A 14,949-nucleotide genomic window follows, 5' to 3' on the forward strand; every position below is an offset into this window, starting at 1 on the left:
GTTCATGTACATGACAATTGTTCCCACAGTTGGCATATATAAGAAACTGTCATGTAATAACCATGGTTCATGTACATGACAATTGTTCCCACAGTTGGCATATATAAGAAACTGTCATGTAACAACCATGGTTCATGTACATGACAATTGTTCCCACAGTTGGCATATATAAGAAACTGTCATGTAATAACCATGGTTCATGTACATGACAATTGTTCTCACAGTTGGTATATATAAGAAACTGTCATGTAACAACCATGGTTCATGTACATGACAATTGTTCCCACAGTTGGCATATATAAGAAACTGTCATGTAATAACCATGGTTCATGTACATGACAATTGTTCCCACAGTTGGCATATATAAGAAACTGTCATGTAACAACCATGGTTCATGTACACGACAATTGTTCCCACAGTTGGCATATATAAGAAACTGTCATGTAATAACCATGGTTCATGTACATGACAATTGTTCTCACAGTTGGTATATATAAGAAACTGTCAAACTATACTGTCGCATGTGTGAAACCAAGGAGTTATGGATTGACCTCTGTGCATGTGTCCATCTGTATCCAGCTGTATTTTGCACATGCCTGGACTGTTTCAAACTTCACAGATACATCAGACACTATATCTGACATGCATGCGTTTCATGATTCAATACAAAAAGACCAAATGGCAGCTATTTTAAGGTAAAAAATGTATCCAAATGACATTTTTTCACCATTTCAGAACCAAATCTCAGTCGTACCCAAATGACATTTTTTCACCATTTCAGAACCAAATCTCAGTCGTATCCAAATGACATTTTTTCACCATTTCAGAACCAAATATCAGTCGTGTGTGGATGGATTTGGTTTAAACTTGGTCATACATTAAACATAATGGAACCTTGATGCACACGTCTTTTTGGATCAAGCTCAAAATGAACGACTGGTGTCAGTACGGTTTTAAAGAATGCAGTTCCTGATCCATAAATTCGACTTGCCCTGACCAATCAAGTTCAAACTTCACAGATGCGTCAGACATCATATTGGACAATTTGCATTTTTGTCATCATCAAATTCAATGAATATAGTTACACTGAGCCTTATCTCATACATGCCTGGACAACTTCACACATTCATCACAAATTAGGTCATATATATACCAGTATATTTTGCATCTTGAATACAAACTGTCATTGACAATGACTTTTAATGTACCATATTTTATGTTACAATAATGGTTCTTTTACATTTACAGGGTATGAAGTTGTTTGAATATCTGTATGCATATCAAAGAGTAAGCAAACCATCAACGTATGAAGCCACATTTAGATACAAAACTGAAGAAGACCAGGTTAGTGCATTTACTTTATATCCCATAAATAAAATGTTTTTAAATTGGACCCCTTTAGCTATTGACACTGATGTGTCATCACTTGTATAAATGACAATTGGTTGTTTTTGGTATTGATATTTTTTGCTCAAAATCGCGTTTGGTTTTGGATGCTTACATTGGCTTGGAACTGGCCTATATATGTAGAAAACATTCTAGTGACTAATGGCATGGATCATATTTATGGAAATGAAATACCCCAAAATCCAAAATGGATAAGAAGTTTTATCAAAATCAGTAAAGAAAATGAAATAAACATGTTTACACAAAATTTAGAGAAGATGAAATCATTACACTCCTTTCACCCCTTAATTACACGAAGAACTGCAATCAGATGTTGATAAGTCGTTACAATTGGTCAGGCAGTTTGTTTTGAAAGTTACTTTCAAAATATTGGCAACAACGAGGTAATTATCAAAGACGTGATTGACAGGTCAACAACAACAAAATTAAAATGTAGCAAGGCTTGTTCATTTCGATAGACACCATGGAGACGCTACTAAAATTTAAAACTTCCGTTAGTTGAGTTTCATGACAGTATCGAGGCAACTATTATAGGTCGTTGCAATAGATAAGCAAGGTGTGGAAAAACCCGCTGTAATAAGAGAGAGGGTAGTTCAGCTTTATTTGGGAGCAATGTCTTATTCAATATTTAAGAAACTGTTTTAATACAAGACAGCAGCACCTACATAAACTAAGCCAGTAACACATTCCTTGTATACAAATTTTTATCTTTTTTTAATGCTTTTTTGTTCCCTTACTTTTTATGTAGTTATTTTTCTTTTACTAATATCTGTTTTGTAACCCTTTTCATCCCCTCCGGGGGATGTTGTGTGTTAATAAATAAATAAAATTCCGAGATCGGTCAACAGAGCGGTGTTTCGAAAAAAACAGCTCACAATATTGTGAAGCGATACATTGCAACTGGTAGCATTCTTCCTGGGAAACGTGGTGCTTGTCAAGTCATCCACAATACATGTAGCCTGGACAAGCTGCATATACTAACACTGCTTTTTACAATTTCCTGCTTCCTTGTGTCCTCTATGGTGGCAATGTGCACACGTTGCTTCGACAACGTTTAATCCCGATAAAGCTAACGGGGTAGCAGCGGGGGTGGCGACTTTAAGTCAGTCAATTCGCGTTCAACCGAGATCTTTACTTGTGAAAGTGTGTTCAACTTGTCAGTTAATTCATTCTCCCGATCCTGTAACGATGGGGTTTGTACTGTCGGAATTTTTGCGGGTGTTACCCTGTTGGAATTGTCGGTGACAAAGTCAAGTCTACGCTTTCGCGACATCGAAGTGTCTTTGTCGGTGTCTACGTATGCTACGTCTCAGAGGACTTCATCGCTGGGGATTTCCCGTCCACCACGTGTATTTGTAATTTCAGTGTCCCACTTTTTGAGCGCACTATGTTGTCAGTGAGTAGAAGTTTAAACCGGTCATTCCGTGGTAAATCCACCTTTTGGGTTTCATCATCGAGTACTTGAATGTGTGTTGCTCCCATCGAACCGAGGTATTTAATTTCTCTGGTGATTAGCCCAACAAAATCTTCGAAAGACATCTGCTGTAACAGAGTTTCAGTGATGTAAATCGGGGTGATTCGTACACTACCATAGTACATATAATGTACTTTGATTAACATCTCCGGCTTGCGAATTTCCATCATCTTGAATTTGTCTGGCACAACTGGCAACCTACCTTCCGCATGTGTGGGAATAACTGGGAATATTTGTTCTGTTATGCAAATTAGCAATAATGCTAAAGATATTCGGCCAATCACTTTATTTGTACCAAGCCGCCATGGTGTCTATCGAAATGAACAACTTTTGCTACATTTTATTTTTGCTACCGTTGACCTGTCAATCACGCCTTTGATAATTACCGGGTTGTTGCCAACATTTCGAACAGATGAAGTAAATTTCAAAACAAACTGCCTGACCAATTGTAACGACTTATCAACATCTGACTGCAGTTCTTCGTGTAATCAAGGGGTGAAAGGGGTGTAAAACACTACTGTTGGATTAAAAGAAACATTAAAAAAGAAAATTACATAATGGTTCCTTATGATCATCATGGTATCTCCCTTGTCTTTAAAACTAGGTCAAACTCTTTAGATCTTGAAGGTAACAAAATGGGATGGAATAATTACAGGGGTAATGGAATTTGTGGAGTCTGCAATCAGGGCAAAGAAGACATTTACCACTTTTTATTTAGCATTAGAAACCTCACTGAGAAACAATGTTGAATCGTCATCACTAATGAATAGTGTTCTTTCAGGGGGGTTGAATTATAGGTTCAATTTCCTTTTTGGTGATACACTATGGAACATAAATGAAAATGTGGGAAATACCTCATCAGCTTTAATTAGGAAATATGTAACTGATTTATGGCAATATAGAAAAGAAAAGATGAATGTAATTTAATGATATGTATTACTGTTTTCATGCTGCCGATACAAAGGTTGAATAAACATTATTATTATTATTATGTCAATTTTTGGATTTTCATATTTCTTTATTGGTACCCTTTGTATAAGGAGTCCTCAACTTCCCAAAATTTGGTAGTGGTTCAATTAAAAAGTAGTCTTTCCATGTTTGTATGTCACTATGTAAAGATGTATTCTCATCCACTTTAATATTTATCAATGAATTAGTGGAGCTCAAAAGAAGTCTAAAACTATTACACCACCATTCATTTAGACACAACATCCATGATGAGCATTGTGTGGTTGTAACCTAAATATCTCTGCAAATGAATAATAACTATAAACCAATCAATCAATTGATAGATAAAAAGTGAAAAACATAAAGAATTATATAAAATCTTATTTTCATCAGATTGATATATAACCCTCAAACAGACAAATTACAAACATATGAACTTTTGACCACAGCAAATCACTTTGCCACTGTAGGCAGACGTGTACTTCACTACACGATTTGAAACCCATTTTGTTATTGTCTCAAGACATCACCATCTGAAAGCCTCCACAGAGAGTTAAAATGAATGTAAAAAAAAAGTGTCAGCAAGCGATGTATTGAAATTACTATTTTCTTTTCAGCTACTGCATGGCAGTCATCCGCTACCGGAGTTATCCAAGACTAGATTGCCCTATCACCCACTCATACATGGAAAACCATGGAAAATTATATGTAAGTCACTTTAACATTTGTATATGAATAGTGGTGTTCTCACTGGACGAAATAAGCCGTTGTCACAACGCCTTTTATTTGAGAACATTGTTAAAATGTGTGTGTGAACAGAATACGCTGTTGTGGTGTCGGCATTGTCACACCGTCGTAAAAGGCGTGGACCAGATCTTAAACGGCGTTGTCACACCGGCTCTTGCAAAACGCAATGTGCCGTGTGAACAGAATACGGGGCCAAACGCCCTCTATCACGACTTATTTATGTTAGTCATTACACAAGATGGCGCCAGAGGTTACAGGTCGAATGTCGAACTGGTCAGACGAGAAAAGAGATTACTGATATCTGTATGTCGAGAATCGAATATTCAAAGAATGATGAATGGAACGTCTAGGGATGCTAGAGTCGGTTGTGTAGAGTATATGCTGTGATTGCAGAAAAAGCCGCTGAAAAGGGGTTGTCCAGGACGTCGTTACAATGTCAACGGAAGATCAAAACGTTACGTATAAAGTTCAGATAAGCGACTGAGCACAACAACAGAAGCAGTTGAGATTCGAAAACTATGCCATTTTGGGATGAACTACAAAAAATATTAGGTGGAAGGCCAGCATTCAATCCTCAAACAACGGTGTTTTTACTAAGTGAGAACGTGAGCAGACAATTCAGCTGATTATCTAATTATTGCACAACAAAAAAACAGTGTCAACACCAGCTTTTTTTTAGACATGTGAGAACATAGCTATAGAATTACTAAAGTCACAAATACTGTATTGGCTCAACAGATTTTAGATAAAGAATTTTATTTTAATAAAATGATATTAAATCTATTGTAATTTGTTTGAACAGCCCCTGAGTTGAATGCAAATACAGTGTCTAGTCTACTACCTATAGCTGAAGTGTTAAAGGTGAGTTACAAATATAGAATAGTGTTTTCTAAAACTCATTAAATATGTGCATATCTAATTAGGGCATATCAAGTAAGGCGAATTTGTGACATTAGTATTTATGTGCATATATAATTTAAAATGAACATTTGTGACCTGTTTTACAGTTATTTTACAGCTTCTTTAAAGGTGGACTTCCTATTCTGCATTGCAAATTATTTCTCTAATAAAGAGTGGATTTATCATATGCATATCTAATTGACATGATTTGACTTTTGCGTTAATCCTGCTATGCTGAAATACTGTAATTTCTACATTGAGAAATCATGTGGATACTGTATAAAAAGCAAATATTGATATGTAATCATCATTTACAGTTGCAAGGGGATAATATGTACATTGTAGCTGTTCAGAATATTGTTAATGAAGTTAAAAAACAGTGGCAGCTTCAAGAAAGTTTGGAAACAGGTTCAACAAATGTATCATGGAATACAAGCAGGAGAATGAATGTCAAGACATTAGAAAGTTTTAACAACCTGTTGATGAAAATAAGCGATAGAAAAATGGCTGTAGCAACCTGTAGATGGATAGCCCAGGAGATTCCAAGAGGTAACTGTCATTGATCTATTTTATTAAGTGCCTTCATTTTGGCATAAATGCATTACACTCTAGAATAGAAACATTCAGAATATTTTATAGTCCAATGAAGCTTGCAGTCAAGTTATGGCCATACCAAAATTGTTGATTGATTCAGTAATACTCAAATAGATTGATCATTGTTATATGTGAAATATAAAATTTGGGTATAAACTGACAACATTTTTGAGAAAATCCTGATTACAGAGTTACACCGTAATACACAGGACCTTGTGGGAGGAATGTAAAACACCATTTTTTCTCTTATGAAAAATCATTTTTTGAAACTCAATATAATGAAACAATGTGTCAGGAACTACATTTTAAAATGATGATTTTTGTGTTTACAGTTGTGAACTGGTTTAAAGTATTTTGAATTAAATGCCATATAGAATGATTGTTTCCATTATTTGATTGACAGGTCCTGATCAGGTTTTGATGTTAAAGTTGTGTTGTGTCTTAGCTCACTCATGGAAAGAAATATCCCAGAATGATGTAAGTCAGTTTCAACAGGTTATATGGGTAGGAGTGACTCGAGATTTCTTTCCCATTTATGCAATATATTGTGCTGGATAGGTTCAGTCTTACTGATATCCTGTTTTTTTCTAGAAGTTGGATCATAACTTGTATATCTTATTTTATCTTCAACAGTAAGTTGTTGACAAGGAGTTTTGATGGATTTATCAAATTAATGCATGCAAATACAGTTTGCACATTATCACACTCAAATTTCTATTTAGTGCTAAATGTAATGATCACTCTTTGCTTTCACCTCCAGCCTGCCACCTTAGATATGGCAACTACAACTTTAGCCAAGTTTACTGAACTACACAAGACACTGTCTACAGAGCAAGTTCTGCGTAAATACCATCTAACTGATGTGACATATTTACGGTTGACAAATCAACCAGCAAGGTTGATCTTCACTTTATATGAGCATAAAAGTATTGAGAAGTCATTTGCTGGAAGCTTAGAAAGTTTGCCAGGTTTGTCACACTGTTTTGTTCTTGTATCTTCTCCCTAATCTAGTTATCAGTGGGCAGATGTCTGTTGTTGTCGTCTGTATAATTTTTTCCATGATCTCTTTGTTTGTCACTCACCTGTATGTTTTCTTATTCTAAGAAATTTTATTTATGAGTCAAACAATCCACATGCTGTTGCAAAACATGGATTTTCTATAATCTAAAGAAAAATTGAAATTGCACTACTTGGCTGATTATAGTTGGCCAACAGTTTTAATGAGTCGGGCAACTAAACGTGAAAAATAAAACATGTTTCATTCCCACCCATAACTGTTGGTCAAAATAAGATCAGTCGACAGTTGTGACTACTTGACAGATTATAATAGCCAGTCTACAGTATGTTGTGTAATTTCACTTTAACTTGTGCCATGGTTCAATGTGATGCAACTTTCACTGTTTCTTCAATGTTGTAGATATTCACTCGGCAGCAGATGAAATCTCAGCTGTGAATGCGTATAATATTAGTAAGATTAGAATGACATTACTTGAGAATTGGCTTCCATCTCAACATTATAAGAAAGACCATATGGATGAGGTAAGCTCCCAAAACACCTTTAAATGTACACTATTTACTCATATTATTAGTATAAAACTGTCACTGATTTACTATTTGTAACAGGTCAGTTAATGTAGGCATATTTACCTTTATCGGTAAATGAGGAATTAGGTGTATGTGAGTCATCAACTTGTACCTAATTTGTGTCATTGATCAAGTACTACAGTTTTGAATATTTTGTATTTTCTATTCAGGCAATGCTAGTTTAACACAATCTGATTAGAGATTAAAATGATTAAATATTTAACTCTAGTTGGTCTGTGTTAATTTAAACTCATCTCATTTTCATGAGATGACTGACTTCTCTTTCTCTTATGTCAACCCCTTGTTACAGATCAAGATCATTGATATGGATTTTTCTATTGAGCATTAAATAAACACTTTTTGCATATTCCCTTATAGACTGCTGGTTTTAATTGGAAGTCCAATGAAATTAGCGATGATGAAAGAAATTTGAGAAGGTATATTTTGAAATTTTCTATTTCAGGCATCAGCGGTTGTTTGTATTTGTAGAAATTTGGTTTTAGTATAAGCATTTGTCAGTTAGAAAGCGTTGACAGTTGTAATGACACTTGTGTTTTATGAGGTGCTCACCCAAAGTGCATAATAAACATATAAACTGACAAACTGGAGAAAAAAACCTTCCTGTAAATCTTTTAAAACATGACAGTTTTATCTCAATATATATGTAGTTATTTGCATGCTTACACATGGGGGTCAACAATGTCCATATGAATAAACGTGCGGTCGTTTATGATGTCTATGAATACATGTGTGGTCATTATGATGTCTATGAATACATGTGTGGTTGTTTATGTCTATGAATACTTGTGTGGTCGTTTATGATGTTTATGAATACATGTGTGATTGTTTATGATGTCTATGAATACATGTGTGGTTGTTTATGATGTCTATGAATACATGTGTGGTTGTTTGTGTCTATGAATACATGTGTGGTCATTATGATGTCTATGAATACATGTGTGGTTGTTTGTGATGTCCATGAATACATGTGTGGTTGTTTATGATGTATATGAATACATGTGTGGTCATTATGATGTCTATGAATACATGTGTGGTCATTTGTGATGTCTATGAATACATGTGTGGTTGTTTATGTCTATGAATACTTGTGTGGTCGTTTATGATGTATATGAATACATGTGTGGTTGTTTATGATGTCTATGAATACATGTGTGGTTGTTTATGATGTCTATGAATACATGTGTGGTCATTTGTGATGTCTATGAATACATGTGTGGTCATTTGTGATGTCTATGAATACATGTGTAGTTGTTTATGATGTCTATGAATACATGTGTGGTTGTTTATGATGTCTATGAATACATGTGTGGCTTTTTATGATGTCTATGAATACATGTGTGGCTGTTTATGATGTCTATGAATACATTTGTGGCTGTTTATGATGTCTATGAATACATGTGTGATCATTTGTGATGTCTATGAATACATGTGTGGTCATTTGTGATGTCTATGAATACATGTGTAGTCATTTGTGATGTCTATGAATACATGTGTGGTCTTTTATGATGTCTATGAATACATGTGTGGTCATTTGTGATGTCTATGAATACATGTGTGGTCATTTGTGATGTCTATGAATACATGTGTGGTCATTTGTGATGTCTATGAATACATGTGTGGTCATTTGTGATGTCTATGAATACATGTGTGGTCTTTTATGATGTCTATGAATACATGTGTGGTCATTATGATGTCTAAGAATACATGTGTGGTCATTATGATGTCTAAGAATACATGTGTGGTTGTTTATGATGTCTATGTATACATGTGTGGTCAATACATGTGTGGTCATTTGTGATGTCTATGAATACATGTGTGGTTGTTTACGATGTCTATGAATACATGTGTGGTCATTTATGATGTCTATGAATACATATGTGTCATTTGTGATGTCTATGAATACATGTGTGGCTGTTTATGATGTCTATGAATACATGTGTGGTCATTTGTGATGTCTATGAATACATGTGTGGTCATTTGTGATGTCTATGAATACTTGTGTGGTCGTTTATGATGTCTATGAATACATATGTGGTCATTTGCGATGTCTATGAATACATGTGTGGCTGTTTATGATGTCTATGAATACATGTGTGGTCATTTGTGATGTCTATGAATACATGTGTGGTCATTTATGATGTCTATGAATACATATGTGGTCATTTGTGATGTCTATGAATACATGTGTGGTCATTTGTGATGTCTATGAATACATGTGTAGTTGTTTATGATGTCTATGAATACATGTGTGGTTGTTTATGATGTCTATGAATACATGTGTAGTTGTTTATGATGTCTATGAATACATGTGTAGTTGTTTATGATGTCTATGAATACATGTGTGGTTGTTTATGATGTCTATGAATACATGTGTGGTTGTTTATGATGTCTATGAATACTTGTGTGGCTGTTTATGATGTCTATGAATACATGTGTGGCTGTTTATGATGTCTATGAATACATGTGTGACTGTTTATGATGTCTATGAATACATGTGTAGTAGTTTATGATGTCTATGAATACATGTGTGGCTGTTTATGATGTCTATGAATACATGTGTAGTAGTTTATGATGTCTATGAATACATGTCTGGCTGTTTATGATGTCTATGAATACATGTGTGGCTGTTTATGATGTCTATGAATACATGTGTGGTCATTTGTGATGTCTATGAATACTTGTGTGGTCGTTTATGATGTATATGAATACATGTGTGGTCATTTACGATGTCTATGAATACATATGTGGTCATTTGTGATGTCTATGAATACATGTGTGGCTGTTTATGATGTCTATGAATACATGTGTGGTCATTTGTGATGTCTATGAATACATGTGTGGTCATTTATGATGTCTATGAATACATATGTGGTCATTTGTGATGTCTATGAATACATGTGTGGTCATTTGTGATGTCTATGAATACATGTGTAGTTGTTTATGATGTCTATGAATACATGTGTGGTTGTTTATGATGTCTATGAATACATGTGTGGCTTTTTATGATGTCTATGAATACATGTGTGGCTGTTTATGATGTCTATGAATACATGTGTGGTCATTTGTGATGTCTATGAATACATGTGTGGTCATTTGTGATGTCTATGAATACATGTGTGGCTGTTTATGATGTCTATGAATACATGTGTAGTCATTTGTGATGTCTATGAATACATGTGTGGTCTTTTATGATGTCTATGAATACATGTGTGGCTGTTTATGATGTCTATGAATACATTTGTGGCTGTTTATGATGTCTATGAATACATATGTGGCTGTTTATGATGTCTATGAATACATGTGTGGTCATTTGTGATGTCTATGAATACATGTGTGGTTGTTTATGTCTATGAATACTTGTGTCGTCGTTTATGATGTATATGAATACATGTGTGGCTGTTTGTGGTGTCTATGAATACATGTGTGGTCATTTGTGATGTCTATGAATACTTGTGTGGTCGTTTATGATGTATATGAATACATGTGTGGTCATTTACGATGTATATGAATACATATGTGGTCATTTGTGATGTCTATGAATACATGTGTGGTCATTTATGATGTCTATGAATACATATGTGGTCATTTGTGATGTCTATGAATACATGTGTGGTCATTTGTGATGTCTATGAATTCATGTGTAGTTGTTTATGATGTCTATGAATACATGTGTGGTTGTTTATGATGTCTATGAATACATGTGTGGCTTTTTATGATGTCTATGAATACATGTGTGGCTGTTTATGATGTCTATGAATACATGTGTGGTCATTTGTGATGTCTATGAATACATGTGTGGTTGTTTATGATGTCTATGAATACATGTGTGGTCATTTGTGATGTCTATGAATACATGTGTGGTCTTTTATGATGTCTATGAATACATGTGTGGTCATTTGTGATGTCTATGAATACATGTGTGGCTGTTTATGATGTCTATGAATACTTGTGTGGTCGTTTATGATGTCTATGAATACATGTGTGGTCTTTTATGATGTCTATGAATACATGTGTGGTCATTTGTGATGTCTATGAATACATGTGCAGTTGTTTATGATGTCTATGAATACATGTGTGGCTGTTTATGATGTCTATGAATACATGTGTGGCTGTTTATGATGTCTATGAATACATTTGTGGCTGTTTATGATGTCTATGAATACATATGTGGCTGTTTATGATGTCTATGAATACATGTGTGGTCATTTGTGATGTCTATGAATACATGTGTGGTTGTTTATGATGTCTATGAATACATGTGTAGTTTATGATGTCTATGAATACATGTGTGGTTGTTTATGATGTCTATGAATACATGTGTGGTTGTTTATGATGTCTATGAATACTTGTGTGGCTGTTTATGATGTCTATGAATACATGTGTGGCTGTTTATGATGTCTATGAATACATGTGTGGCTGTTTATGATGTCTATGAATACATGTGTAGTAGTTTATGATGTCTATGAATACATGTGTGGCTGTTTATGATGTCTATGAATACATGTGTGGCTGTTTATGATGTCTATGAATACATGTGTGGCTGTTTATGATGTCTATGAATACATGTGTGGCTGTTTATGATATCTATGAATACATGTGTGGTTGTTTATGATGTCTATGAATACATGTGTGGTTGTTTATGATGTCTATGAATACTTGTGTGGCTGTTTATGATGTCTATGAATACATGTGTGGCTGTTTATGATGTCTATGAATACATGTGTGGCTGTTTATGATGTCTATGAATACATGTGTAGTAGTTTATGATGTCTATGAATACATGTGTGGCTGTTTATGATGTCTATGAATACATGTGTGGTCGTTTATGATGTCTATGAATACATGTGTGGCTGTTTATGATGTCTATGAATACATGTGTGGCTGTTTATGATGTCTATGAATACATGTGTGGCTGTTTATGATGTATATGAATACATGTGTGGCTGTTTATGATGTCTATGAATACATGTGTGGTCATTTGTGATGTCTATGAATACATATGTGGCTGTTTATGATGTCTATGAATACATGTGTGGTCGTTTATGATGTCTATGAATACATGTGTGGCTGTTTATGATGTCTATGAATACATGTGTGGCTGTTTATGATGTCTATGAATACATGTGTGGTCGTTTATGATGTCTATGAATACATGTGTAGTAGTTTATGATGTCTATGAATACATGTGTGGCTGTTTATGATGTCTATGAATACATGTGTGGCTGTTTATGATGTCTATGCATACATGTGTGGCTGTTTATGATGTCTATGAATACATGTGTGGTCATTTGTGATGTCTATGAATACATGTGTGGTCATTTGTGATGTCTATGAATACATGTGTGGCTGTTTATGATGTCTATGAATACATGTGTGGTCATTTGTGATGTCTATGAATACATGTGTGGCTGTTTATGATGTCTATGAATACATGTGTGGTCATTTGTGATGTCTATGAATACATATGTGGCTGTTTATGATGTCTATGCATACATTTAGACATGCCTTATTGACAAGAGTGAATCACATGACCAAGAATGATGTGAATATCTTTTATCTGTATTTCAGGGTCATTTATTTACTTCATCATGGTAGTGTTGAACAGAATGCCAGCATATTATTGGATAACGCGTTTACGGTAATGTAGTGTTCATAACCAATGCACAATTCAATGCACAATCTTCCTGTGTTTGTCATCATTCAGTTATTTTAATTATTGAATTATAAATACAGCCTGTTCATAAATGCTGTGCATGCTATTTACTGAAATGTTGTCCGGTCAAAAATGTTCACAACTCCATTACTTATCTGTGGCAAACCAAACTGGATTGAATTTGTTATATTCTAACTGTTGGTGAGTACAGGGCAGGGAAATTGACATGAAGTAGAGTTACCTACAAAACGCATTTTTACATTAATAATACAGAACACTACTGTGCTAGTTGTATGTGATTAAATATTGGGTCGTGGTCTATTCTTTTAAAGGAAAGCAGAGGTCTGGCTTTTTTGTTGTTTTCATCGCCAGAATTCATTCATATATCTCAAATTTCATGTACGGAGTGATGAAAGCCAGACCTCTGCTCCCCTTTAAGTCTGTTTGTTTTGAAATAGTCCTGGCATAGTCAATTTGAACTGTATGAGACAAAAAAATTATTTCTTATATTACTGATACCAAAAATTGTTGCAGTTAATATTTTCTAGTGTGTCGAGTGATGATTAGACAAATACATTTGACAGTCGTATTAACCATAAACATGATAGGTCTGGCATTGACCTTGCAGATTGAATGTAAAACTGCAATGTTTTGAATGGTACTGGGTGATGTATTTAATAGTGTGATTCATTCATTCATTCATTATTTGTTTTTCCCTGCAGCCTGACACTAAGTTAACAAATATGACTCGTGTAAGAGCTCTAAGATGTTTATTTGCTTTGGTTCATGGTGAAATAATTGAAAAGCTGTCATCTAGATCAATATCAGATCTCAGGTGAGACTCATTCTGACAAAATATAGTGTTTGGGAAAGAATGTTCATTGCTATTTACGTCAGGGGAGATTTTGTACTGAACTTTCTACATAATTCTACTTGCTATATCAAAATTTCATTTTAAAATTGTGATATTTCTTAAGAACTTATTGGTTCACTAAAGCTCCAGTCACTGCACATACACATACACATTAATTTCACAAGCTGAACATTATGTCTGATCAAGCATTCCTGACATTTTGAAGACTGATTTCAATCAAATTTGTTACTTTTATAAAACATGATGAGGTAATGATTCACATCATCATTATGTCATTACATGATGGGAATCTATGTGATTATATGTACACAGGGATGACTTACAGAAGTTACTATACATAGGAGATTTAGAAGCTTTGAATATATCCCAGACAATCTTAGAATTCACTAAATGTAATAAAGAAGGCCTTGTAAGAGGATTATGGACAAATCATAACCATGAGCCAAAGGTATGTTCCATTCAATCATCATCATCATCATCTGTCATTTAATCTGATACCATCATAACATACAGTTATGATACTATAGAGTTTCAATCATTTTTACAGATGAAAATGAAAAATGGTTAACTGTGAGTAGAAACCACTAGACAACTTGCTTTGTCTGTAGACTTGCTTAGAAATAAAAAAAAAGGCCCAGTAAACCAAGTCATTTCAATCATATTATTTTGATAGACATTCACAGCTCATTATTTCAGATCGAATAAATAAATATCAAATAAATATTGTTATGATACTGTTGTGTTCAT

The 14,949-nt window shown here is 34.4% G+C and overlaps 1 protein-coding gene across 1 annotated transcript in view; it reads left to right on the plus strand.

Moving 5' to 3' along the window:
• The window catches only part of LOC100373464 (kinetochore-associated protein 1-like), a 43,137-nt gene that overhangs the window by 22,902 nt on the left and 5,286 nt on the right, over positions 1–14,949 (plus strand). The window contains exons 21-31 of the mRNA XM_085496209.1: positions 1,249–1,344; positions 4,447–4,537; positions 5,379–5,437; positions 5,794–6,025; positions 6,474–6,547; positions 6,831–7,038; positions 7,488–7,609; positions 8,033–8,091; positions 13,244–13,313; positions 14,051–14,163; positions 14,515–14,650. Of these exons, the coding sequence (XP_085352335.1) occupies positions 1,249–1,344; positions 4,447–4,537; positions 5,379–5,437; positions 5,794–6,025; positions 6,474–6,547; positions 6,831–7,038; positions 7,488–7,609; positions 8,033–8,091; positions 13,244–13,313; positions 14,051–14,163; positions 14,515–14,650 (1,260 nt within the window). The remainder of the gene's footprint in view (positions 1–1,248; positions 1,345–4,446; positions 4,538–5,378; positions 5,438–5,793; positions 6,026–6,473; positions 6,548–6,830; positions 7,039–7,487; positions 7,610–8,032; positions 8,092–13,243; positions 13,314–14,050; positions 14,164–14,514; positions 14,651–14,949) is intronic.

Source organism: Saccoglossus kowalevskii, chromosome 2 (assembly GCF_978046115.1).
Source record: "Saccoglossus kowalevskii chromosome 2, keSacKowa6.1, whole genome shotgun sequence".
NCBI lineage: Eukaryota > Metazoa > Hemichordata > Enteropneusta > Harrimaniidae > Saccoglossus > Saccoglossus kowalevskii.